This window comes from Apus apus, chromosome 7, assembly GCF_020740795.1.
Source record: "Apus apus isolate bApuApu2 chromosome 7, bApuApu2.pri.cur, whole genome shotgun sequence".
Taxonomy (NCBI): domain Eukaryota; kingdom Metazoa; phylum Chordata; class Aves; order Apodiformes; family Apodidae; genus Apus; species Apus apus.
This window is the reverse complement of record NC_067288.1, coordinates 27,193,652-27,221,640: the sequence shown is the minus strand read 5'-3', so window position 1 is coordinate 27,221,640 and position 27,989 is coordinate 27,193,652. Positions and strand designations below refer to the sequence as shown.

General features: G+C 46.0%; 1 protein-coding gene and 1 long non-coding RNA gene across 2 annotated transcripts; one reads left to right on the top strand and one right to left on the bottom strand.

The window, feature by feature from the left end:
* Positions 1-7: 7 nt before the first annotated feature.
* Positions 8-20,637, bottom strand: C8A (complement C8 alpha chain). The gene is made up of 11 exons (XM_051624331.1): positions 20,411-20,637; positions 18,198-18,294; positions 17,131-17,275; positions 15,834-15,978; positions 14,169-14,358; positions 12,578-12,778; positions 11,089-11,329; positions 6,982-7,110; positions 6,192-6,349; positions 3,754-3,976; positions 8-793 (listed from the first exon to the last, which is right to left on the bottom strand). The coding sequence occupies exons 1-11, from the start codon at positions 20,518-20,520 to the stop codon at positions 642-644; spliced, it is 1,791 nt and encodes a 596-aa protein (XP_051480291.1). The 5' UTR covers positions 20,521-20,637; the 3' UTR covers positions 8-641.
* Positions 12,734-26,260, top strand: LOC127386811 (uncharacterized). The gene is made up of 7 exons (XR_007889984.1): positions 12,734-12,811; positions 17,408-17,472; positions 19,303-19,515; positions 22,788-22,913; positions 23,594-23,628; positions 24,612-24,709; positions 26,179-26,260. It is a non-coding gene; the product is annotated as an uncharacterized LOC127386811 (long non-coding RNA).
* The last annotated feature ends 1,729 nt before the right edge of the window (positions 26,261-27,989 follow it).

Genomic DNA, 27,989 nt, shown 5'->3' with positions numbered 1-27,989 from the left:
ATAAAAATGCAAGGATCACGAATGAGCTTTTAATGTGGTTTCCAAGGGAAAATATAAACATTTCTGCATGTCAAGCTTACTTAGAGAAACACTTTGAGTAATTTTATTTTTCACCCAGCAGCAAAGCCACTAGAGGGGAGATTTAGGTTGGATATTAGGAAGAAATTATTTAGTGTGAGGGTGGTGAGACACTGGCACAGGTTGCCCAGGGAAGCTGTGGCTGCCCCATCCCTGGAAGTGTTCAAGGCCAGGTTGGATGGGGCTTGGAGCAACCTGGTCTAGTGGGAGGTGTCCCTGCCCATGCAGGGGGTTGGAACTGGATGATCTTTGAGGTCCCTTCCAACCCAGACCATTCTATATGATTCTCTAATTCTCCACTGTCTTCTGTGTGGTGCCAGGGCTTCCATCACATCTTGTGGTGTGAGAATGAGGGGACAGCCAGGGATGCCTTCAATCAGCTAGAGCAGGTGGTCTGGTTTTCTTGTTGGTTAGGTTGGCTTTGTTTGGTGGGCAGGCGAATCCAGCTCTCCCCGTACGGGTAGAAATGCAATGCTTGACATGAATCCATTGCAGGATTATCCCTGGAGTATTTCTCACTGCTCCCCACACTCCAGAGCTGTTGGGAGGCCGTGCTGGGGCTCTCAGCAGGCTTTGCTCTGCACGTCCCTCCCGGCGCAGGGCTCCCCCCCGTGTTGTGGGGCAGGGTTGTTGCAGTCCCGGCGGCGCCGCGCCCTGCCCGCCTGACAGGGACCCCACTGCGACCAGCAGCTCCAGCCCCCGTGTATCTCACCACCTGGAAAGGCATCAAGAAAACCAGGAAAAATAAAAGGATTCAAGTCTGAAGTGCTCCCTCTGGGCTGAGCGCAGCAGCACACTTTGGATAAGAGCAGGGGAGGAAAGCTGAGTTGAACTGACAGGCTGCCCAGGGATGTGGTGGAGTCCCCATCCCTGGAGGGGTTTCAAAGCTGTGTAGATGTAGATGTGGTTTAGTGGGGACTTGGCAGTGCTGGGTTAATGGTTGGACTTGATGATCTGAAAGGTCTTTTCCAGCCAAAACCATTCTATGAATGCCAGCAGCAGTTCAGGATTTTGGCTCTGGTTGTGAGCAGGACTCCCTGGTCTGTCCCAGCCATTCCCAGCCCCCAGGTGGCTGTCGAGATCAAGCCAGGTGAGGTGAAGCAGCATCACCTTCTTCAAATGACAATGCCTATCTCTTTTTCTCCTCTGCTCATTTAAAAGACTGCAGTTTGGCTTTCCTTTTCCAAAGGGCAGCGGACAGCTCTCTCTACACTAACATTCCCACCTCTGACCAAGCCAGAGGGCCAAAAGTCTCCGAGCATCTTGGGGCTGTTCTGAAAAGTCTGCCCATCCCTTTGGAGATGGGTCATTTCAAGGCTTTTTCATTACAGTACAGACTGAGTTGTCAGGAGCGTTCGATACTATGGATTGTGGCGTGTTCCTGAGTGATGGAAATGCTTGATGGCTGTCATTTACTGTCATTTTTTATTTACTCAACTGGCCTTCATGCCTGGCTTGGGCACTTTATTAATCCAGACAGCACAAAAGGATGTGTGTGCTCTTAATGCTGCTGAAAAGCTGGGTTTCCCATCTGCTGGAACAGAATTCTTTACAAAATTGGGTTTAATCTTAAATGAGTTTTAAAACGAGAAATTTGCTTCATTTCCCATGAGCTGGAAGTGTGTGTTTCTCCACTGTTGCTGAAAGCACCGGGGCTGGGCAGTTCAGTGGGCTGCTTAGGGGCCAGGTCCTGAGCTCTCCATGTTCCTCATCTAAGGTAGATTCCTTGGATTCGGAGACAACTCAATGAACTTGAGATTTTTTTTAAAGAAGCTCACTTTTGAGTCACTGAAGCAATGCTTTGTAGTTCAGCTTCATACACCATCTGCCCAGCTCTGCTCTTACCCCTCACCTCGTCACAGCTTTGCTTTGCCAATGGTGAGACCCCAGTTAGGAGCACATGGTTAAAGACCTGGAGCTCTGCCTGGTGGAACTGCTCTAAAGATGGGTTTTTCTGCCAGCTTCAAGTACTAAGGTTTGGATTTTTATTTTTTGTCATTACCAATCAGGACAAAAATACCCAGAAAGGACTGTGACATTTTTTGAAATAAAAGAGCACATTCCAAGGTTGGCTTTTTTGCCAACCATTTAATTGTGTGTTGAGAGGATATATAATAATATATAAATATATACAATAATATATTAAAAAGCCATAAATAAAAGCCTGTCACTTTGGAAAACCACCTTTTAGCTCCCTCAAAATAGATACTTCCCTCTAGTTAAAATGTTTTGAGGGGGAGAGGGAGGAGAAATCTGGCAGTGTGGCAGTTTTTTCTTATTCCAGCCCTTTTGGTGACACACATTTCTCGAGCACGACTTTCCAGTGGCTTGGCCTGGCACTTCCAGCCTCCCTTCCCTCCCTGCCTGCCCAGGTTTGCACTCTCACCCTTGTAGCAGGGGGATGCTGCCAGTGCTCTGGAGAATGGCCATCCTGAGGAGTGCTGGGCCAGCCAAGGAGGACCAGATGATGGTCTCATTTACAGTAACAAGCTGCATCCCTGGAGCTCAGTGGGCAGGCAGAGCCCATCCCTTAGCTAGCAGCTGGGCTTTGCCTGCAGGCTGCTGCATCCCAGCTCACCTTTTAGCAACACATCAGTAAGTTTGTAGCTATTAACACATCCTCATTTCCACTAATTTATTTATAATAATCACCTGAGCTGTTATTTAATTCTCTTGCAGGGCTGCTTAGGGTAGCATAGCGAGAGAAGCCATCCAGAAGCCAAGGTGTGATTGATACCAATATCATGATTCAATACCAAGGTGTGTGGGGTGGTTGACACCCTAGAGGGAAGGGACATTATCCAGAAGGACCTTGACAGGCTGGAGAGGTGGGCTAGTGTCGGCCTCATGAAGTTCAACAAGACCAAGTGCAAGGTCCTGCACCTGGGTCAGTGCAACCCCAGGCACAAATACAGGCTGGGGGGAGAGTGGCTGGAGAGCAGCCCTGAGGAGAAGGACATGAGCCACCAGTGAGCGCTGGAGCCCAGAGGCCAACCCATCCTGGTCTGCATCAAAAGAAGTGTGGCCAGCAGGGCCAGGGGGGGGTTCTGCCCCTCTACTCTGCTCTGGTGAGACCATACCTGGAATACTGTGTACAGTTCTGGTGCCCTCAGCACAAGAAAGATATAGACCTGTTGGAGAGGGTCCAGAGAAGGGCCACTAAGATGATCAAAGGCCTGGAGCAGTTCTGCAGTAAGACAGGCTGAGAGAGTTGGGGCTGTTCAGCCTAGAGAAGAGAAGGGTCCAGAGAGACCTTGTAGCACCTTCCAATACTTGAAAGGGGCTACAGGAAAGCTGGAGAGGGGCTTTTCATCAGAGAAGATAGTGATAGGACAAGGGGTAATGGCTTTAAATTGAGAGAAGGGAGATTTAGGTTAGATATTAGGAAGAAATTCTTCCCTGTAAGGGTGGTGAGCAACTGGAATGCGTTGCCCAGGGAGGCTGTTGGTGCCCTATCCCTGGAGGGTTTTAAGGCCAGGCTGGACAAGGTTTTGTGCAACCTGATCTAGTGGTGGGGTTCCCTGCTCATGGCAGGGGTTTGGAACTTGATGATCCTTAAAGGTCCCTTCCAACCTTAATGAGTCTATGATGCATGGGTGTAAAGAGCTGCTGATAAACCACATGGAGGAGAAAATCCTGTCCCTTTGCTGCCTTTGGCCCTGCGAGGGGTCTTACCTCGGCGCTGGGTCTGCTCACAGGCAGGGCCTCCATAGCCTGGTCGGCACTGGCAGACGCATGTGTCTCCCACCAGGACGGGTTCCCCGTTGTGCCGGCAGGGCCGGCAGCGGCAGGGGTGGAACTCCAGCAGGTACTCGTCCAAAGCCCGTTTCAGGTTCTGCCGTTTGGCTTCCAGGTGGCCAAGGTTGCTTCTCCGGAGGATTTCGTGGATGGGCTGCAGCTGTGTAGGGTGGAGATGAAGAGCATGGAGACAACATCAGTTGGGCATCAGCCGAGGCGCTGCCACGCCAGGAGCGGAGCTGTGGCGTCGCTGTTCTTCCTCGGCAGCTCCACCTCCACCAGTAGCACAACTGATGGGCTCCAGTGAGAAACCACCATTCCAAACCTCATCATTCAGGTTTGTGTGGAACTGGCTTTTCTGAACATGTGTTGGAGTTGCAGTCTGGATTCAAATGATAAATTCAAACATCCCAGAAATCCCGTTTTTTGACTGATTTCATGGTTCTGTCACAGTCTCAGAGATTCGTGCTTGTTTTTGGCCTTTCTGAACCGAAATGTTTTGGTAAGAGCTTTGGGCAGCAGATGGCATCAAAACTTAAAGCCAACCTCCCACTAATGGTGACTGGATTATGAACCATCTGGTAAACACTGAGCATGAAGAATTTTGCCCTCCTCATTTTTGCCCTTTGATGCCGGCAAATAATGTTGTGCCATCTACAGCTTTAAGACCATAACGTGCTCCTAATAATTTTCCAGCCTCAAAAGCCCAGTTCTTACAGCCCATCCAGCACAAGTGGTTCAGTGTGGGCAATTGTAATCATGACTTGCCTTCTCCATTTAACTGGTGTCATAAAATGGTTGGATGAGCTGAAGGGCTGCAGGCTCATGAGCTGGTGGTTACGTTCAACCTCCTGAAACCCTCTGAGTGGCTCACTGGGGTGTTTTAGGTATTAAACTGTGTCTGGAAAACAGTTCCCTGAAAAATCTCAGGCCTTTCACCAGTAAGAAAAATCCAGCTGAATGTTAAAGCTAAAAGCCTAAGGTTGATGTGAGGACAAGTATTTGTGTTTGTCTATCATGATCTGTGCAAATGCTGCGTGTCCTCGCTGGGGCCTGGTGGAAACCAGTCCCGGAGAAGAGCTGGACATCATCTCATTGCACAAGGCAGAGTGAGAGCAATTTGTTTGGAAGATCAGCTGGGTTTTGGGAAGAGCTCTTGGGCAAATTTGCACAAGGCTGTTCAACAAACGAGAGGGAGCTGCAGATAAGAGCTGCTGAAGTGGACGTGAGCACTTATCAGCAGCTCTGGTTGCACAGCCAGTGCTGAGCTCTAGAGCAGCCAACAGAGAGGTCAGCTCATGGTTTATTGGAAAATTGCAGTAAATTTTGCTCCTGAATTGCTGGGAACTTGTGCAGAAAGGTGAATAACCTGATAGTGCTTCTGCTTTATCAGGGCTTTCTGCTGCCAGGGTGCTGCCCAGGAGGGTCTGCAGACTCTCTCATCCTTTGCAGCTGGTTCCTGATTCCACCTTCCCTTCTCTGCTCTGTCAGAGCCAGGAGCAGGCATGCTTTCAAATGGAGATGGGAGGGATGGAAACAGCAGTGTGTCCCTGACATGACCAAGGTCCTTCCCTCACACGGCTGTGCTTTTGGAGCAGACCAGCCATCACAGCATCTCAAGGTAGATGTGCTACTCCTGACCGCCGCTGAGGAGCATGCCCACCTCTTGATGCCTCTGTGGTTTCTGGCTCTGGATTCTCTCTTCTTTCCCATCCCCTCTGCTTGCACCCATCTCCTCCAAATCTCTGAAAACTTGTAGGATGCTTGAGTGATCTCTCCGTTGTATGAGGCATCCCATAAAACGAAGGGAGGAGGAGAAATTGGCTGATTTTTATAGCTGTGGAGCATGGAGAGAGACCTAAGAAAGAAGCTAGGAGCCCCTTGGTCCAAAATCTTGAATCTCCCATAGCAATATCCACCACGGTCTGCAGAGGTTGGGCACAGGGAATGCTGTGGCTCTCAGGCAGGTGAAAAGCAGGGGGGTCTATGCAGAGGCTTTTCTGGGGGAGCAAGGCTCTGTCCCCAGGCCCCCTGCCTCCCACGAGTCCCCTGCTCATACAGGAAGGCAGGCAGGAAGAATAATAGGGATGAATACAACCACGGAGAGCCATTCATTGGGAAGCTGTTTGGGGACACATCAAAAACTTAACTCAGCACTAATCCAGCATTAAGCTCCTTGTCTGTCTCCCTGCGGATGCAGTTGGTGGGAGATGTACTCCCCATTGTGAAATGAATGAAGAGGTTACCAGATCAGTGGCCCATTACATTTAATCTTGTTCTGTGATGGGATCACAATAAAAATACAAAATGATCTGCTCGACTACACTCTCATTCCTTCAAGTGGCAGAGTTTCTTCAGCTGCAGAAAAGCCTTACCTCAAAATCAATAACAGCAGGATTATATTTTAACGACCTTCCCCAGCGCCGGTACGTGTTGCCATCCCAACTGTTTAAGAGCCCTCCGCTGGAACTGATGTCTCCGCCTCTAATCCGGGGAATAACGTCCTCCACAACTGCACTGTGGCTCCCAGCATCTGAGAAGTTGAATTACACGCACTTTATTTAGTCACTGGTTCCACACACAGACTAGAAGGTGCTTGATGGAGGCCGGAGCAGTGATGCTGCCTCCTGAAATGGATGGGAGGTCGGCATGCCTCCCTGCCACGTTACCTGGTGATCACTGCTAAGCTGGTAGGACCTGAGGAGCCTGCAAGACCTCCAGCCTTTTTTTCTAGTTAGCATGTGGGCAGTTGGCCAAGCTGTCTGTAGCTGGTTACATGATTTACAAACCTGGGGCTTCCTCACCTCTCTGAGTACTTTTTATAGTCAGTTTTGAGTTCTTTTAATAGTTGCCTTTTTGCCCATGTCACCCCTGCCCAGTCTGTTGTAGCTATAGGGACTGCAGCCTTCCAGCCACCCCACTGCCTTCATTTACATGCATTTCTAATCCAGATATCCCTACTGGATTAATTCCTTAATTCCTGCTCTTTCAAGAGCAATCACTGCTCCTGGAGACTTGCACCCAAAGTCGCTTCAGTCCCACAGCTGGGCCTGAGCTGGGGTTGGGACCAGAGCCACTTTTGTGGTACCCTTGTGTGACCCTCCTTGAACCTCCGTGCCCAAGCGATGCCAGCTGCCCAAGCATCCAGCTGCCCTGCTGCCATACCTGTTTTCAGAAATCCTTTCTTTTCACAGTATGTGGAGGACACGGATGCTTCCAAAGGCAGTTTGCTCTCGCTGACTGCGATGCCAATGGACGCGCCGATACAGCTGCTGATCTCTCCAGCTTTGACGTCTGCAAAACAGAAAGGAAACCACTAAAACCAGTTGCTCATTCTCAGGAGAAGGATATTTGTTTTCCTACTTTTAAAATTTTCTTTCAGTGAAGAAAATATTCAGTTTTTTGCATGGCCTGTTTTTCAAAGTCAGGAGCTATTCCAGGCCTTTAGTCTTGCAGTGGAAAAGCCAGTATTTTTATTTGGGTATATGAGGCTTATCACATAGTAGGTGAAAAGGGAAATGCCCTTGCTATAAAATTATTTAGAAAGTATTAGAAGACAGTAAAATCCTTAACACATGCCTGCAGGCATGTATTTCTTTGTTTGGTCTATTTGTTTAAAAATAAAACTTTTTTCTTTTTTTTTTTTTTTTACAGCCTTACTCATAGTTATGGCAAAGCTGGGAACAGCAGCTGAAGCCAGGAGATCCTGGCTAGTTTTTCTGAACCCGGGTCTTTGTGGCTCAAGCAGGATCTGAAGTAGCAGCTTGGAGAATGTCTGCTGAGAGCTGCCACAGCCTCGCTGCCTGCACTGGGCTCCTGCTGCCTGCACCACCACCTACATCATGGAAAGAGGGAACTGGAGACCCACAAAGACACTGTAGAGGAGAGAAGGGAGCTAATGAGGTGCTTTCATCAAGGACAACAATGTGCATATTTCATAGAGCCTGCTTTTGTGTGCACATTCAGTGTACTGCAAAGATAAAGTTTGTCTTCTGGAGTAGTTAAAAAATCCATTGATTTCAGTAAATAGAGGTATTGTAAGTAACAGGTAACTTTTATATTGCTCTTTTTGTCAGAGGACCTTGAAGTGTTTTACAAAGCAGCCTAGTGATCACTACCCCAGTACTACATGGGAGGCACAAAAGTCAGTGGGATTTGTGCTTCATGGTCTGAAGATGGAACCAAGAGTGTTGTCTGCTGAGCTGCCTCAGCCCAGCTCTGGGGACCAGTCTTTCTCAGGTTTAAAATCCTGGTAAAATATCCATCACTCTGGTTTTGGGCCTTTGGTCACATCCAAAGCTTGTTGGGGCCACATGGGACATGGATCTGCTTCTTGGCTTGGTGGGCCCTAACTGATGGAGGTGCTCAGCATCCCAAAAAAAGAGGCAGCACATCCTGGATTCAAACTGGAGAGAGCTGAAGTGTGCTTAAGACTTCAGGGGGGGAATCACATCCCATTGCAAAACTGGGCCCTAGAGGAAGATTAGCTATGTAGCACTCGATTATTTGTACTAAACTGTTCGCCAGTTGCAAACGCAGTGGGTAAAGTTCATTCACCCAAAGCAACGTGAGTGATGGCTTCTCTTGGTGGTGGAGTGCCATAAAATTAAACTTGAGGAACACCCTGATTAATTGATTCACCACGGTTCCCATTCAGTAATTATGTTCAGCGAGGGTCTGTCGATACAATTCACTGTTGGTTGCAGCAAGATCAGGTCTTGATAGATGAAAAGTGGTTATCTTTGCAAAAGGGTGGCCACAGAAAAATATTGGCACTTGAGGGGGGAACCCTGATAGGTTTGGGTTTTTTCTCTGATATAATTTGCGATAGTTAAATGTGCTCGAGTGATAAGATTTACTGCAGCATTTTGAATTAATCAGAATATATGAAGAGTCTTTCTAATTTACTCTGCGCATAATGTGGCTCCCATAAATGTTCTTGTAATGTGTGAACACATTATGCTGTTTTCTGCTAAATAATAGAACCATAACAATCTATTTTAAAAACAAGTAATGAAAAATATTGATGCCGGAGCACCAAGGGACCTCGCTCTGACATGCCTATTTATTTCTCTCCTGACCACATCCATACAAGCCCCTGCAGCCTGAAAGCCAGAAGTGGGTCTGGCAGCAAAGCTGCAGGTCCTAAGCTCTGCACTGGTGACTTGTGGTTCGTTCCTGGGTATCTAAACCCAGAAGGGGACTTGATTTTCAACATTCAGGTTTTCTAGAGTCCAGTCCTACGTCTAGCTGGATGCTCAGCGACCACCCAAGCTGTCATTCAAGGAGGACACAGCCTAGGGTTCTTTTTCCTGGGCAAGTGCTTTAATCACTAGTCTTATAAAAAAGGAGTGTTTTCTCTTCCAGAGCATTTAACATGGAGCCTTCTGGACTTGGTGGGCTCTCAGGATGCAGTGGTTGATGTGAAGCAGGTGCTGTGCTGCTCAGCCCTGTGGGGACTCAGCTGCACATCTCCAGGCATCTGCAGAACTTCAAACTCATCTTTGGAAGCTCTGATTTTAAGACTTGAGCGCTTATATCCTGATCCTGACCATTCCCCAGGGGAGGCAGATAATCCTCTTGCAAACACAGCCTTCAAGGATGGTTGTGTTCACTGTTAGAAAGTACAGGTTTTTTTGCTAAATGCTCTTAGACAGTGGCATGTTGGCCACTGCAGGTGGGTCCTTCTGGGTCTGTGCTGCATGAAGTAGAGCACTGCTTACTCCATGGTAAATGTGGACTTCCTGGCAGAGCCTGGGTTAGATGAAAATGACAGAAGCTTGCTGCATTTGAATGAACATTGCATTCCTACTGGGGCACATTTTTGTCTTTTGCTGAACTTCAGCATCCTTCTTGCCTGAGATAAGGCATCTGGTAGCACTAAATCTCCTTATATCCACAGCAAGCACAAGATAAAGCAAAATAATAGCCTCCCTCCATATCCTCTTGATTCATTCATCCTCTGGAATTGGCAGTCTGCTTCCTGAAGACTTGCTTGCCAAGAACTTGTTCACTTCTATATCACTCACTCTTCAAAGTGAATGAATGATCTGAAGAGGCATAATGTTTCCAAACATTAGTAGCTCAGGAACTTGATGAAAATTTGCTCAGCCGGTAATTTCTTGTGGAAAAATTGGCATGGTTAACACTCAGTATGGAGTGCATAGTTATCCTAGTGCTGATGATACCAAACCATTTCAGACTGGAGGCAGAATTTGGGTCAGAACCATGGAAATTAATGGAATTACAGCAATTTGCACTCGTTATCTAAGATGGCAATTTTCTTCTGCATGAATGTCCAGCCTGGAGTTAGCAAGACAGGGTTAACCTCAGCAGAGCAGAGGGATGGTCCTGAGGGAAAGTGGGACCTATTGCATAGTCAACACCTTTGCAAAAGCTGACAATGTGATTAGTTTACTGAAGTATCATATTATTCTTCTGCATCTTATGGTTTTGATTAGAAAAAATGTTATGTTTTGGCTTGCTTGTAATGGCTGTTCTTGTGCTCTAGACATCTGCAGTGGATGTTTCATCTAACTGAGATGTAGAGGTATGGCTCTCCAGCCTCATACACTCCAGTTTGTTGAGAGCTGGAGCTAACAGAGGTCTGTTAGTCTTCAGATGTGACCCTAACCAGAGGGAAGTGGTGGAGGAATTGTCAAGTGCAATGAGTTATTTCCATTTACAGAAAATGGAAGCCCTGACTATAAGGAGGCCAATATATTAGTGGGCCATCTTCCTCTACTCTGGAAGTGAAGTCCTTAAGCATTTGTAAGAACAGCCAGAACAAAGACTACAAGAAATAGGAGAAGTTCAGAGCAGTCTAGCAAGTGACACTGAAAGAAAGGGAGAAGATGCTCATGTTCCTTCCTAAACTACCAAAATCTTACCTAGGTTCTTCTGACATTAGATCAGGAAGCATGTTTTGTGACACTCAAGCTTCTCCTCTGCTATGTGGACAGTAGTGCATCTGTCTTGTGAGCAACATGCAGATCTTCCTACCCCACCCCTACTGGAGTTTTTTGGGCTTGTGATGTGTATGTGTCTATCACATGATGGGACATGCCAACCAGCTCAGCAAAGAGTTGCCAATGAACACCCACCCTCCCAGAGCCCAAGAAGATGATGGCTGTGGGGAGCAGCCATTTAATTACTCTGATTACACCAGATTAATTACTCTGGTGGACTGGACCTACCCCATGGTCACCGGGTTAGAAATGCCTGGTTTAGAGCAGAAAGTTGTGAACAGAGAATATCTTGTCATTTTCTAACCTTTTCTTCTCATTTCCTCCTTGTTAATGACCAGGATGTACTCAAAGATGCCTCCCATAGTGCCTGATGTCATGAAGTGGGTGCCGTAATCGTTGATGAATTTGGCGTACATGCCATAGTTGTAGGTGTCTGGAAGCTCCTGCAAGGAGAGCAGCAGATCTTCGTCCAAAACAATGTTGTCCCTTCTCATCTTGAAACGGGCTGTCTGCACCTTTGTCACAGCTCTAATGAATCCAACCTCCTGCAGGTAAAGAAAAGAGGAGTGGCCACTCAACATGCAAAAAAAGAAAGAAAAGTCATTTCTAGTCTTCAGGTCTGCAGAGGAAAGCCTGAATCTTCTGCCTGTCAGTTTGTATTGAAGGCAGGAAAACAAGCCCAGGTTTAAATGAAATAGGTGGTAATTCTGTTTTACTGTCTCTTTCCTGTGTGCTGCATGAGGTGGAGGGCAAAGCCACAAGTCTGGATGCTCTCGGGTTTTGTGTTGACGTGTGAATGTGATCGGAATCGGGCTCCACCTGGCTCCCCTCCATCCTCCATTCCTGCTATTGCTTTCTTCTGGTTTCCTTTCCATACTGTTTATTCCCTTTTTCTTGGGATACCCTGGCCGGGAAGGTGCTGGCAGGGGCAGGATTTCCTGGATATCCCACCAGATCCATGACTCCACTTCTAGACTGGCCATTGCCTCGGAGGCTCCAGTGCAACCAGAACAGCCCTTTAAATGATTCCTCCAATAATTGATCAGTGTTTAGCTGCAAACATTGTGTGACTCTAGGCAAGGGCACAGTAAATACTAGAATGGTGCCCAATTCCAACAGCTTTTAAGGGCATTTCAACTCAGAACAGTAAAGTAATTCTTCTTTATTGTTTTCTGTCAGGAGCCACAAGAGAAGTGGAGACGGGGCACGGTAAATGTGGGAAATACCAGCATTCCTGTTATTAGACTGGAAAGAGGTCATCACAGCTAGTCCATGATGTGAACCCACTGTGAGAAATACACCCTATTATCAGGGACTCTTTTTTTTCAGCACAGTATTTTAACCCTCCATAAAAAGGTAGCACATTTCCCCATCATAAGGCAGCTTGTATTAATTTGAACAAGATATATTTGCTACTGGAGACTGTTCCCTGAGGACGACTGGTTTTGATCAACAGCCTCCTCCCTCCTCATCATTTTAAGCATTTTTTTATTTATGTGTTTAATGTAGCCATGAAACAGGATGGGGTGAGGAGTTGTGTTGTGGTGCTGCGTAATTCAATTTTATTCCCACTCCCTGTTTGCTAAGACATAATAAGAACAACAAACAGGATTACTAACGATCATACATTGGCAATTACACAAACAAATTAAGGTACCATTTACTATGTGTTTAAAAAAAAAAAATGCAGTTGAGAGAAAAAGCTGCCAGAAGTTACAGCCAGACCACACGATGCACAGAGGACACGACTGGAGCACATGCATCACTGATTGCTTGTTGTTTGGTTTTTTTACCTTTGCAGCGTATTGTGTGAAATTCTTCAGGGATCCTTTGCCACCTGATAAAGTGAGGCCCAGGTTTAACAGGAAATTTGATTTTGCTGGCCCAATTCCAATGGTAAAGCCTACTGTTTGGGATTTGTCACTTTTAAGGGCATCGAGCAGATCCTTTGAATCATCGTAAAACTCAGAAGAAAATCCAGAATCAGCATGAGCCTGAAGTGAAAGGAACAGACATGAATTTTTCAGGTATTTCCCTTCCTTTTTAATCTTTATTTCTTTAAGGAGCTGTCGGTGCCTCTGTTGAAGCCTGTGATGCTCATGACAGCATCAACGCTGACTTCAGTGAGTGTGGAATAAAGAATTCGGTCACGTACCATTTCATTTGGAATATGTGAGAAATGCTTTTGGCTTCCTCCATCCCCAGGCAGGGGAAGGGTTTGTGTTTAGCCACTCAAAGCAAAACCATCACAGGCAGGGCTGGTAGCAGGGCCTTCTCTCCTTCCAGTTCCTTAGAGTTCTGCAAAATCCTGGCTATTTGGAGTCTATTAACTCTCCAGCCTGCTTCTAGATGAATTTATTTAGGGAAAAAGTTCAACAGCAGTGATCCAGCCACTTGTGATGGCAAGGCTGGAAAACAAACATTGTTTTGCCTGGTTTTTGGAGAAGTGACCTTTGCCTCGACAGCTCTTCTTTGCTGTTGTGTGGAATTAAGCAGCCTTGCTAAGTTACCAACACTAAATAAAACCATCTCACACCGTTGTCAGTGACTTCCTAGGTCCTGGTGGGTAGACGTTCTCAAGTCAAGATGCTTACAGGTTATGCTCAAGTGTCCCTCAGTGCCTGACCATGGTGCAGATGTTCTTCCACTGGTAGCAGCAGATAAAGGGGAGAAGAAAATGTAGACCATGTGGTGGGTCTGTGTGGGTTCAGACTGGTGAGTAAGGGGCACAGGGGGGTCTGCCTGCTGGCAGGACATGGAAGCCACTTGCGTTGAGCTGGTGGCTTTAATATTCCCTCTGGAATAATGTTTCATTAGTTCATGTCCAAAAGCATGATGAACGTTCAGTGTTGTGGCCGCGGCACCCATTTACGACGTGGGAGACCCAGGTTGAATCCCTGCTCTACTTAGTTCAGTTTCTAACATCAGATGTGACCTCCCAGAGTATTGGTGTTGCCTGATGGCTTTCAGGATCTCTGTCTCAGTCAGAATTTGGATTTATGTCCCTTTGTAAGCCATACCATAGACTTAAAACGCTTTCAAAGCTGGAACCTGTGGCATTGTTCCCCTTTGACTCATGGCCAGCTTTGTCCCTAGAGGGGCAAGGGACTCGTGAGTTTCTACAGCTCATTAACAGCAGAATTTGGAGAAAACCCATTTCTCTTGGCTCTGACTAAACCAGAGTAACCAGTGGTGATGCTTGAGTGATAAAGCACACTAGTTTCTTGATGTGCCATAAAACAGCATTTATATCATTGATTGCCTGCTGTCTTGGGGACAGCTGGAGAGAGGCAACTTGAAAGACAGCCTGTAGTGAACGGTAAACTGTACCTAACATCTTTGTAGGAAGTTTTGGCTGGGAAACCGCTGGTCAGTTGGACTTACCAAGAATTGGTATATGTGGAAGTTGTAAGGTTTGCGGAAATACTTCTCATCATCCGCGTAGTAGAGACGCTCGCACGCGGCGTCGTACCTCAGCTCCCGCCACTCGCCGTTGTAGACGTGCTCGCAGTGGCCTCCAAAAAACTTAGGGTCATACACAAGCTGGCTCTCTTCCTTTGTGAGGATATTGTATCTTGGAAAGAAGCAACATGCAGGAGGTTATCCTTAGGTTCTGTTTTATTTCCCCAATGGTCTCTGTTTCTGTTCTCCTGGCACTCCAAGTCATCTGTCTGTCTCTGGCTTTGAATTTGGATGGCACCTAAAATAGAAGGTTGGGGTCTGCTCTCCTTGTTGTCTCCTTCTCAAAGCTAACAGGAGACAAACAGCAATTTTATTTCTAAGCTGTTGTACTGGATTGATACACTGGAGATGAAAGAAGTCCATTAAATTGTCCAGTCCATCCTAGAGAGTAGTTATGAATGTGCTGGAATTCCTCAGGATCCCTTGTGAGTCTCTCACAGCCTAATGCATCCCATTGTCACAAAGTGTTTTCTGGCATTCCCTGTAATTGTTTTCTATCTTTATCTCATCTCCCTCCTTTTAATAATGGTCCCATTTCTTAGAGGAGTTAGCACCCTCTCTAGACTTGCAGTCTGCTTGTGCTTGGCCAAGTCTCTCACTTATTATTTCCTTATGCCTCTTTCTTCCTGCTCTGCTCCATCACAGCTGCTGCCCTCTGAAATCCCTCCTGTTACTTAATATTCCCTCTAATTCCAGGGCCTCAAATGAAAGCATTATTCAAACTAGACAGCAGCGTTGCTCCTCACAACAGGGAATCATCTTTAAGACTAAGACAGTAAATGCTGCTGGTTTTGTGTGTTGTGCAGGAGAAACACATCAGAGAGCAGTATTAAATGGGGTGTTTGGTGAAAATGAAAATATGTTCTTGAAAAACTTTTGATGGACTCTCCTGGGCCAGAGACATTTATCCGTTGGGCTCCAGAGAGCATTGGCTGGAGCTGATGGAAAAGGTATCTAGTTGGTGACTACGTTCTTATACTGTAGCCATGTTCTCCAAGTGAAACTAAGCAGTATCCTGATTAAAAAAGACTTAAAACAAAAAATGTCACAACAGACAATTTGCCCTTAAATGGGTTCTGGATACCTCTTCCATGCATTACCTAACCAAAATTTGAAACTGAATACAGTAAGACTGTTACATGGATGGGTGTATTTACCCTGCACATGCCCATGTGGAGCTCAGTCTCTCTGCCTTGAATCTGAATCTTTAGGCCTCAAAGGGCTAAATCCTGGAATTAAGTCTCCCTGAGGTGGTAAGCCACCAGGATGCTGCATCTCCAGATTCTACTGTTGCTTTTATCAACTGGAGAAAGTTGGAAGACTACACGAGCATACAAACAACACTCTCAAGTACAGAGTTGCAGGGAGGGATCAAAGCCAGATAGCAAATTTGAGGCAGAATTTGAAATAAAAGCTGGGATGAACCCTCCTCGTTGCTCCCTGTGGTCAGGTGGGACAGCAGGTCTCTTGGGCTTTGTACAGCACCCTTTCAATTCGTGGAGCACTGCTATTACTAAGGAAGAGCAATATAAAAGAACTTAATCCAGTTTTGATTGTGAGAGTAGCAGCTATTGAGTAATGACTCACCCTTGGGCAGCTTTTTCAGCTCCTGGGATTGGAAACAGATGTTCACAAGGGCTTTCAATATCTTCCTCCTCACAGTTCTCCTCATCAGACCCATCTCTGCAGTCTGGCTCTCCGTTGCACACAAGGTGCCGTTTAATACAGCGACCTAAAGTGCACAGGTACAGGCCGTCGCTTCTCTGCCCTCCAGAAAGCCTTTTTTGGCAGCTTGTGCTCATTGTGTTGTTTTCCACCCACATCTCAGGGCCACAAGAAGCCACACTGGGTGTTAAACACAGCACTTTTCCATTGAGAGCTTGCTTTTCCCAGCTCTTTGGGAGGTGGTTTTCCATTGCAAGCTGGAGTGAGGACAAGCCAGCCACTCCCTAGGGCTCCCATGGAATGGGAGTGAAGCAGAGATCTCCTCACAGGCCTGATTTTATTATCTATAATCATGCTTTTGGAAGGGAGCTACAGGGAGCAATAACTTCTCCTGCTTGCTTAGGGAAGTCAGCTTCATCTGGTCAACGTGCAGTTGCTCCTCTTCCCATTGGAGGAGGTATTTGGGGAGTTTATTGCACTGATTATAACGCAAGAATTGATGCTTAAATGAAGGGCGACTTGGAAGTGCTTTTGCTTCTGGGAGTGAGGAGAAAGCCTTGACATGATATTCATGGCAGGAATCACCACTCTTCCCTCCAGGGAATGGTGATGACCTGCTCCAGCTGATGAGCTGGTCACAGAGCTGGTGCATTTCTAAATTTCAATGGAATTTTCATTAAATGCTCAAGATGGGAGTTTTGAGCCTTTTGTGTAAAACCAAAAATCTGTCAAGGCTAGTCAGACTTTCAGAGACAGCTGGATGACAGCCCAATCCTCTGAGCTGGGGATGGCTAAAAATAAATGCATCACCCCAGCAGATTGCTGGTTGGATTAATGATTGAACTGGGTCTTTTGCAGGGGGGGCAAGAGGTGGCTGTGGGAGCAGTGGTGCCCATGGTGGGGAGTGTGAGGGTGTAGCACAGCCATTGGAGCAGGGTATTTCTGCTCTCTTTGTTCCACTTGAAAAATTAACCTTTTCCAAGTCATGGAGTGTTCTTTTCGATCCAAATATAAGCATAGCATGAATGGATTTCTGGGAGAGTGGGGGGGAAAAATAATGGAGAAAACTGCTTTGTCTTTCAGGGGTTCACCATCCCCCTGGCTGTGCTGGGCACATGTTGGCAAAGCTCTGTCCATGGCAGGGGACTGAAATAAGCCCAGCTCTGGCCAGCCAGGACAAAAACCTCCTTGGGCAGGAGTCGTTGCCCAATTCACTCACCTGTTTCCTGGCACTGAAAGTCCACCCCACAGCCAGGGGTCCCAGCACAGGTTGTCTCAGCACGACAAGCCTCCTCGGCCCAGAGGTGCCCAGCGCATCGCTGCCCGGCAAACCCTGCCGGCTGCACCAGCCTCCGGTACCGGTGCTAAACCACACAGGAGAGAAAAACACCACCAACACCTGCCTTGTATCCCCCAGAGACATCACCTCCACAGGCTATAAAGCAATTCCACCTATCACTTTTATGTATATTGTGATTTTTCTGTGTCGCCCACAGCCCTGGGGAGGAGGAGAGTCAGCGGAGAGGTGGGAGCACAGGAGATTGGCTTGAAGTTCATACAGGTGAATTTGGAGGGGGGTGGGGTGACTGTATTTAAAAATATCTTCCCTGTTTTCTACCTTGGAAATCATGTGGAATTTTTCCAGCTATGCATGCTTTGTCCTTGAATGTAACAGGCTTAGATGGACACAGACACTAATTACAACACTGATCCTGCCACATTTCTGATGGATTATTAATGAGAATTGCTGCTCTTGAAACTAGGAAGGGGAAAAAAAAATGAGTGAAGAGCCAAATAATGTACTGATTATAAGCCCAAGGATTAAAAATGCAGGGATATAGACTCAGTAGAAAACAAAACTATGTCAGGTATTTGAAAGTAAATTATTGAATTGTGAAGACATATGTGAAATTATATACAAAATTGAGAACAGGAGCTGATGAATGAAGGCTGCTTTTAATTTCTTTTCATTGGAATATTTGCATTAAGAATCAGGGGATATTTAATTAAGTCTGAGATAGAAAAGGAAGAAAGTCTTGGGCAAATATCCTGGCCTGATTCTTCCACCATTTGCCTTGATTTTGCATTTTGCTGTTTGAGTATATTCCCCAGTTTACACCAGGGTAAGTAAGAGCTTCTCTAGCAGAGGAGCATCTCCATCATATTTGGATGAGTTTACTGGATGCTTCAGAATGATGAATATGTATAATATATATTATTAATGTGTGTACATCCTCATCACAGACACATCTGAAGATAAATGAATACATTACAGTGGAGTCTTACTTTTTTCTCTTGGCAAGGGAAGCAATCAGTCCATCCTGACCACTGGCTCAGCTGACAGTCGACAGGAGCTGGAGAATTAACATCTCTGCTGCTTCTCCTAAGGAGGGGGAGAAACAGGTGTCTGAGGTCATCGAAGTTATATTTTCAGGAGGGCTGGAGGCTGGCAAGGAGAAAACTATCTGTGTGGGTGTTCTTCCACCAGGAACCTGTTTTGTAGGAAATGGGAAGCATCCCTTAGCACAGGGGGCTGTGCTACCCGAGATGCCCCATCCAAGTATTCACCATCAGAACTGATCAAGGGCAGCAGGTGCAGGACCTGAGGATTTTGTCTTGGGTTCTCTGCTCTCCCAAAAGATGCTAGCCTTTTCCAACAGGCAGATTGCAATAAAATAGATGTACATCATCTGTGTGAGACCAAACACAACTGAGTACTAAATGGAATGTCGAGAGATTTTAATGAAAGGGTTGGGGGTTTTTATTTCTTCTCAGAAGCACATCGCAAACTCCAGGAGTAGTGATTTTACCACCTGTTCTGAAATGTGTTGATTTTACCTCCTTTTTGTGAACTCATGGTCAGTATTGGTCAGTAGTATTCCAGACAAGTATGAAAGCAGGGTCTGATTCCCATGGATTTTGTGGAGCGGCGGGAATGGCTGCACCAACAGTGCTGAGGAGGCAAGGTCCAAAGCCATGTTGGCCATGGGAATGTGTTGGTTGACTATTTCTAAAAGGAAATATGTAAATCCTGTGAAGAGGGAAAAGCCTAAAGGAAGAATATAAGCAGAAAATGGCAAGGGTTCTGTAGCAGAGTGGCCTTTGGATCATACAGTGACTATCATTATACAACAGCAAGAAAATACTTCTCCTGCCTCCCAGCCCAGTCATTAGGATCTCTAGTTTTGTCCCCACTCCTGCAAACTTTATTTTGTATGACAAGTTTCTTTGTCTTGAGGAGCAATCTGTGGCCTGTCAGTACCACTCTGTTTGCCACAGCCTTCGAAGCGTTCTGAGTGGTTGTTCTGAGCCAAATTTTATTATTTTTATTATTATTATTATTGTTGTTGTTGTTATTATTATTAACTAATGAGCAGTCTGTTTTACTTAGGAGACTGCAGTCCAAAGAGAAATATTGGTAATTAGCAGAGGTATGGAGCACGCTGGGGATTCATCAGAGGCTGTAGAAGGGAGACTACTAAATGAAAGCCACAACAGCTGAGCAGGAGAGCCCGTGGATGCAGATTAGTGTGTGAGATAAAAAGCCACCATGTCTCCAGGAAAACAACAGGAGCCTGCAGGGGAACACAGAGCTGGAGGACACGTATGTATCGATGCCTTTTTGCTCTGACAGCAGGATTTTTGTGGGCTGTATCCTTTGGCACTGCACAAAGTACTGGATTGGCTCACCTTCCATTGGATTTTACATTTGCCTCTTTATTATTCTACCTTCTTTGATAAGTTCATCAAACATCAAAAATCTTGTCTTTGTTCATTTTCAAAAGGGATTATCGGAATAAGCCTTCATAATTAAGTGTATCACTGCCACATTTTTTTCCTTTCTGCCTTCTCCTTGTCTCCATGTTCCAATTATCACTGATACCTTTTTTGATCCTTCTAAATCATATTTGCCTTTAGAACAAGCCTGAAATTAATAGCTATAGAGAAAAAAATAATCCAACCATTTTCCTATCGATACATTACAGCTTTAGAAAAAGGTACCTTGTTTATTCCCTTCTTTCAGAGCTTCAGTGACACTCACATAGGTTAATAATATTTTTCAGGGGGAAAAAAAATAGAGGTATGAGGATCTGGCTTGGATTGAAAATTGGGTTATAAATATGCAGTTGTTAACTGCACGTTGTCAGATGCAAAATAATTATAAGGAAAAAGAATATGAAAAAACATTCTCTTGTAAATCATCCTGTATAGAGAATCCTTTCCAAGTGCTCAAAACCCGTGTGGTAATTTTTTTAAGGAAGTTTAAGAAGGCTTAATAGTCATCTGTGAAAGAAAAACTGTTGTGTAAACAGTTCGTATAAGAAGGAATCACGATGCGGAGCTTGGGCTTTGGACAACTGCCAGTGTTTTTTTGTGTGTGTCTGGTAGCTGTTCACAGAGAGCACAGGGAGCACATGCCTGAAGTCAGGACAAAATGGATGTGCTGACTGACCTGCCCATAATTCCTGTTTTTGAAGTTGTTGGGGGGACAGACTTACCTCTGGGAAGGCGATGCCTGGAGCTCCCCACGTGCCGTAGCCGTGGCCTGCCGCGCCGTTAAAGACAGCGAGCATATAGAGAGAATCAGAGGAGAAAGCTGACACCACATTGTTTTTCCATATGTAAATGTTTGCTGTAGATTAGCTGCAGACCAAAGCTTTAGGCTCCAGGAGGCCGTGGGACAAGCACTGCTAGAAGCAGCACAGAGCCCACCGGCCTCCAGGAAGTGGTGGTAAATCATTGACGAGGGCGCAGATCAAGTTGCGAAGAAACAGGACACATCCTGGAGGCCTTTGCTCTTTTGGAAACAAATTCCCAGTTTTCTGGCAAAGGAATATGTTAAACTGTGCAAGTGTTTCCACACTGAAGTCAATCAAATCCTACTGCAGCAGCATGTTTCTTGCCCAGTCTGCACCCTTCTTTTCATGTGAAGGAGAAGGAAACTCATTTTATTTCCCACTGTGATTTAAGTGCAATGGTGGTGTTTGTGCTTGCTGAGCAGGGAAAAGCTTCCCAGTGCAGCAATTCGAAGATTATTTATAAAATTGTGTTATAAGGAAGATGTACCTTCCAGATACATCAAGGAAATGTCCATTCAGCTTCTTCCCCTGGCCATCTCCATAAGGCAGAGTCCTGTCTCCAAAGCTGATGTGAGTTATCACCTGGATGGCTCTACACAGTCACTGCAACTTGAGAACCTAAATCTCGGTTTTCTAAAGAGATTTGGGGTGAAAAAGATATGCCCTAAATCCAAAATGGTGTCCTATCCCATAAGCTGTGTGAATCCCTCTGTCAGCAGTGGGTCTACTGCTTTTGGCTGGTTGGGATCTTAAGACAGAAGTAGTGGATGTGCACAAATAGAAGAAAGCAGCAGCATCCAAAGCCAGAATGCCACAGATTAGGGTAATAGTCTCAAGAGGAGAGTATTTAGTTTTCGTGTGTTGGAAGAAAGAAAAAATGATAATTGGAAAGACACTTGGTCATGCTATAGTCCAAGTTGCCCCATACCTGTTTCCTTGAGCTTGCTTCTAGCCTGCAAAGTTCCCTGAGTGTTTCTGGGCAGGTATAAAAAGGCACAAAGAATCTATAAGTTCATTAGATACTAGTTTAAAAGTGAGAGATCTGTGGAGGCTTTCCTGTTCAAACAAGGGTCTGTATCTCCTTGCTTTTCTTCTGCATAAATGGGCTGAGATGCTTCACACATAAATGAAGTGTTCCCAGCAGACAACTGGAAGCTTGAACCTCAATAAATTCAAGAGGAAGTGTAATTATTGTAGGAAAATCTGGTCTTGGACTATTATAGCTATTAAGCAGGCAGTGAATTGTCCTCTGTCCACAAAAGACCAGGATAGAAGTGTCACTTTGTGTATTTCCCAAATTAATTGCAAAGCTCATTTACAATGGCTGGTATTGTAAATTATCAAAACAAAAGGACCTCTTAGCATGTTATTTTAATGTAATTAAAGTTGAGAGGCCCTGGGGCTTGTCTCTATTAAACAAGAAGAAATGGAGCACATGGGTAAGCTCTGTAGTGAAATGAAATGAAAACTGCCTTTTTGTGACCTTTGAGAGCATGTTAATGTAGTCCCTTACCTACTAATGCACTTCAGATGAGTTCAGGAAGTCCTTCCCCTTTCTTCATCTACACAAGAACAACTCAAATAAGGGTTTTAATACTTTTTTTATATATACTATTAAACCTAGATTGCTTTTGCCTGGGAGAAAAGCAAGGAATTGAAGCTGGCCTGAGATGCTCCCCATCATCACCTCCCTAGTAGACATTACAGCCTCTCTGCATGTTGCTGTGAAGACAGAATGACATGAAAAGATTTTAGTAATGCTTATAAAAGTCTAGTTGGGATGGACCTGTCTATCCCCATGGTGGGAGCCTCCCTGGCTGTGTGCTGAATCTGTCTGCTTCCCAGTCTTCCAAATTTCTGCCCATCCTTTGATATAAGAGGCTGCTTTGCACAGTCAAGTGCCTCCTCAGCATCTCAGCACGGCCGTCAAAGCATTATATCTTTTCTTTTCTGATAGCAGCATCAGAAGCACACCATATATATAATGAAAGTTATTTGTGGCATGTCTCCCAGGTAAAAGGCTGGGCTGGTTTGTGCAATCAGGCACAACAACAATTTTGCACTGATAGGTGAGGTCGGCTGGGGGGGGAGGCAGGGAAGAGAGATTTAAGCGGCGAGCGAAACACACCGCATTAGAGGTGAAATTAAAGAACCTCTCTCAAAGGTGTTATGTTCCAAAAGTGATATATATAAAAGTTATGGTTCCATTTATAATGTTATGAATTGAAGTTGTCTGAAATGTGTGTTGGATCCTTGCCTCTAAGCCTGCATTAACTCTCCTACCTCTGGCTTGCAGTGCTAGCCATGCTGTCGATAGCGCTGCAGTCACCTTCAGGATGATGAGCCACGAACTCATCTTGGGGCTCTTCAGGAGCGTGGAAACACAACCTCTAAGTGAGCTGGGATGAGCAGCAAAGCCTGGGTGAGAATTTTCATCCTCACTTTGGAACCATTGCCATTGCAAAGCTTTTTTCCCCAACGCTGAAGAACCCTTCACTGGAAGACACAAACCTTATTTGAAGCTCTTAAGTATCTAAAATCAAGAGCAGATTAGCTCAGTGTAAACAAACTTGGGCACCCACTTTTCCTCTGTGATAGAAAGTACAGGATTTTGTTTCACTTCAAAAAGTCTCCACTTAAAATGTTTTTGGCCCAACAAGTGGATTTAGTTTCTGCCTGAAGACTCTGTTGATCTTTTGAGCCCCTGAACAGCACACTGGTCTCCATGAGCCTGACTCTAGGCTGAAGTTACACAAGAGCTGACAGAACTTTGTTGTAGTCCAGCAATTTGCGTTTTTACTTTCTTTATATGTAGATTTTTATTTCTGGTATATTGGTTTTCACTGCAGGGGATACAGTTACTTAAAGGAATAATTATTTTTAATGGGAACATTCTACTTATAATTTTTTGTAGTACATGATTCATGCAATACTGTGAGTCTGAATTTTGTTCTTTACTTGAAGACCATGAACATCTAGTGACAGTCTGGTTCTTTTTTATTCTGTCCCATACACCATAACCCCCAAAGTTGTATCCAAGCTTCTTGCTGTCAATGTGACTGACACCTGCCATGTGCTGTTTGTTCTCTCATGGTTCCCCAGGGAAGAGTTCCGAGCAGACAGCCTTTCATCCAGAGGTAGGGTGAGTTGTTTTGTGGTGTTTTTTTAAACATCAGAGATTGTTGCAATGCACGTAGGTTATAGAGATGTTAGCTGTGGCAAGATGAAGAAACTGTGCCTAGGAATTGTAGCTCTGCCCTTGGGAAGTTCACCGTTTCACATGTACTTTCACAGCACACGTGGGCTTTCTCAGCTCATCCTCTCTGCAAGAGCTGGAGAGCTTTTGTTGACCAGGAGCTTTGTAAAATAACTTCTGTTTTGCCCAGGAAGCAAAGCTGGTTAGCAAGGTTTTAATCTGTGAACTTCAAAATCAAAATCCCAGCACACATATCTTCAAGAGAAGGGTTTGGATTTAGACGGTGGCTTTATGTTGTTTAGCAAACAAAGACACGAGTAGGAGCATTAAAAAGTGTCAGACAAACATAATGAGTTTGCTATATTTTATGCTGCTGAGCAGATGCTCTGTGCTGGGTGATGCTTCTTCAGCCCTGAAGGCCACATGCCCATGAGTAGTGCAGGGCTGGACATGTCAGTCCTCATTTGGTGTCAATGAATGCTGAACTGGTAACATACCTTCTACCAGAGTAAACAGCCTGAAACTGTTGGACTTGGTATTGCTGGGTCACTGGTTGGACTCGATGATCTTCAAGGTCTCTTCCAACCCAAACTATTCTATGATTCTATAAACACACGAGCAATTATATGGGCTCTATTGCTAAAAAAGAAGTATGCACTGAAGTGTTTGTGGGATCAGGGCTGCACTGCAGATACAGCCTTGTAGCTTGGACAGATAAAAAAGCTGAAACAATTCAAGTATCTGTTCATTTTCTTGGCTGCTTCAGTGCTTCGATGGGGCTGATCTTAAAACTTCTGAAGGAGCCCCATGGGGACTTACATGGGCTCCTCCTAAACAACACTTTGTGCTGGTCAGTGAAATTGTTAGCTTTTTGGATGTGGGATCAATATTACTGCGTTTTCTTAAATTCTTCCTTAATGCCAGGAATGCAGGAGAGAACAAGCACGGCTGGGTGGTGGAACAAGTGATCCTATCTCCCCCTCTGCTGGAAACCCACGATATGACCTCCAGACAGAAACAGGGTAAGATGTGCAAGGACTGAGACAGCTGCTCTGGCCCTCCTGGGGACAGAAGAAGGCATAAAAACTGAGTCAAGATTCCCCCTAGCACAAGCTGGTGCCCTGCTATCCACTTTTGCCCGTTTTTTGTGGGCTCTGAAGGTTTTTTCAGATGTATGGACCCCACTTTGTTGCATCCAGGAGCAGCCATTTCCCTCACTCTATGCCCCATCTCCTTCCCCCAGAGCAGTCAGTTCCACTTGAGTGGCCAGGAACTGTGACAAGGGAACATAACTTGTCAGACTACCCCCAATCTATAATAAATTATAGTAGATTATAGCAAAATAGATGATAGATTGGGGCTAGGTTAACAGTATCACCATCTATGCCATGGGCAATACCCAAATCTAGTTATCTTCCAAAGAAGATTGGATTGGCTAAGAATGTCCCTGGTCTTCAGCAGTCATGTTGCCCCCCTTTCTAAAAGTCTGAAAAATTAGGAATAAATCATATTCCCAAGATCTGTTGTTTCTGGTCTGTAGTAAGACCTCTGTGAAATCCAAAATGCCCAAAAAATACACCTATAAAACATGACAAATCCCACCAGTGTCACTAAGTAGCTGAAAAGAACAATGTGGGGAAAATAAGTTTGCTGAAGGCTGTGCTTGCAACCCTTGTGCTGAAGTGTCTGTAACATCCTGATTACATCACTGCAAAAACTCCATCCAAATAATTACATTTTACATTTTTGAAACAGTTGAAATTGTCCATTCTGGGGAGATTGGGCACTCTGAGGAAGTGTTTGGTGCTGCTGCTCTCAGAAGTGGTATTTGGGTTTATTCAAGTTGGGACTGTGCCTGGGAACTCCCATCCTGGGTCAGTGCCACTGGAGCACAACACCAGACCAAACCCCAGGCTCCTGCTCCAAATGGCTGCCTGCTTAGTAGAGGGGGTGGACAAGGTGGAGATGGTGTTTTGCTGGGATGTCTCTGTTCATGGCAGTTTGCAGCTTGGTGGGGGCCAGTGGGAGGCCCCAGCACTGTGAGGGTGGTGGGGCAGGTGGGGAAGAGCTATTGGAGGGATTATTTGGATTCCTTCCAGCATCCTGGGGAGGTTGTAAAGTCCTGTTTTGTCATCTCCCTGACATACCTGTCTACTTTCTCCAAGGCAATTGTGCCATGTGGGCCATTAAAAGGTGGCTTGCATAGAGCCACGCCAGCTCCTTATCATCAGGCACTCCCCAGAAGGGTCTGGAGCCAGGGAAAAAACGTTGGCTTCCACTTCTGTGGTGTTTGATCTACCCACCACCACGGCTACAACCGTGCACCCGGTGTGGTTATTACAGCCCAGTGTGATTTATGGCAGCCTTGGGGCTGCTGTTGAAGGGAGGTGAGGCAAGCAGGGTCCCACCAGGGCTGGCACTCACAAAATGCATGTTTTAAAGAAGCCTTTGACTTTGACTTTTTTTTTTTTTTTTTTTTTTTAATTTTTAGAGCCCATATAGAGGAATCTGCCCTGTCTTTTTCCGCAGGACCACGACTCTGAAGTCACAACCTCCCGATTCTCCAACAGTGCTTTAATTCACGGCCTGGGTTCATACCCCTGGGCAGGTCATAAATCCTCCCCAGCTACCTGTGCACAAAGCCAGCATTCATTTTCATCCCATCGTGACTCCAGCCCTGGTTTCGGGGACTTCCCTGCCAACTCCCGTCTCAGCAGGACCCCCCCCTTTCTTCTCTGAGACCACCACACAGCAGCAGAGCTTTCATGTGGTGAGGAACGAGACCTGGGCTTCCAGTCGTGTCTCTGATGACTGAGACTTTTTTTCCCCCTCCGTTTTTTTTTTTTTCCTTTTTCATTTTTTGCAGCTCTCATCGAGCTTGGCTCTGGAAAGCAGGGTGAGGTTAGGCTGGGAGAGCATCAGCCTCTCTCCCAAGTAGGGATGCTGGGGGCAAGGCTTTCCTTGATGCTCAGGCACAAAAGGGGATGTCCATCCACACGTCATGGATCACACCACTGCCCTCAAGTGAGTGGGGAGAAATCTGGGACAGCTTCAGACAAGCACATGCACACGTTTGCCATCAGGGCCCACAGATTAGAGACGTACTTCACTGCTCCTTTTCCCTCAAACCTCAAGGCCTGCTACTGATCCAGGGTTTCTTTTGCAGACAATTCTTTCAGAACGGTGGATGGGAGAGGTGCCATGTCCTGCTACGTGGGACAGGGACTGGTCTGTGATGGGTGAGTATTGGCCCACCCAAGCCCTACAGGCAGCTGCCTCCAAATACCACCCAGCAGCCATCTCTGCTTGAAGGAAAACATCAAGCTCTCCTGCAGAGGAAGAGGAAATATTGTTTGATTAGCTAAGGAGAGGAATAGAAATTCTGGGGCTCTCAGTTGTTTTCTTGCCAAGATAACCAGCCTTGCTTGTGCTAGGAGATGTGCTCTCTAACAACACGGGCTGCATGTTTGGGCAGATCCTGTCAGGCAGAAATATCCAATGATGGGAAAAGTATTGTTGGCCCTGATTTAACTGGTCTGTCCTTAGGACTCTTGAGAAACAGCTCACCATGAGGAGAGCTGCTTCACCAGGAAATATGTGTAGGGTTCAGTAAGGACAAACTGGTTTTCTGGGCTTTCCTATACAGAGATGACTCAAAGATGGGGCCTGGAGCATCCTGGTCTGGCAGGAGGTGTCCCTGCCCACGCAGGGAGGTTGAAACTAGGTGGTCTTCAAGGTCCCTTCCAACCCAAACCGTTCTATAAAAACACTTGGTTCCTCTGGGGAAATGTCTGCTTTAATCACTCTGAGTTCTCTGGCTTCAGCTAGAGGAAGAGTCTGGCACAGGCTGGGCTGATGCAGTAGGGTGGGTGTCACCCATGGGGAGACCTACAAGGATGTGGGGTAAGGATCATTGCCCTGCATGGTGGGACTCCTCTGCTCTCTTCCGTGTGAGAAGGGACCTGAGAACTGCCACATATATGGACAACGCATAGACACGGGTGCTGGAGGGGCACCTGTGCCACAGGGAAGAGCTGCTGCTTCTTACCTCAGAGAGCGAAGCAGACACGATTCTTCCCTTTCTGAGCCCAAAGGCTGCTGTGGTGTTGACACTGGTGGTTCGGGGAAGGTCAGGTGCAGGCAGTGTGGCCAGGCAGGGCCGTGCGGGGCAGGCTCAGCACTGCCCAGGTGAGGCTGTCCCTGCCCCAGGTGAGGCTCTCCCCTCCCAGGTGAGTCTCTCCCCGCCCCAAGTGAGTCTCTCCCCGCCCCAGGTGAGGTTCTCCCCGCCCAGGTAAGGCTCTC

Excerpts from the sequence above, each read along its gene's own strand:
- C8A (XM_051624331.1), bottom strand. The coding sequence starts at position 20,520 with ATGTGGTGTCAGCTTTCTCCTCTGATTCTCTCTATATGCTCGCTGTCT. Across the intron at positions 18,295-20,410 it reads CAGGCATCGCCTTCCCAGAG|GAGAAGCAGCAGAGATGTTA; the intron begins GTAAGTCTGTCC and ends CCCCCTCCTTAG. Across the intron at positions 12,779-14,168 it reads TCCACATATACCAATTCTTG|GCTCATGCTGATTCTGGATT; the intron begins GTAAGTCCAACT and ends CTTTCACTTCAG.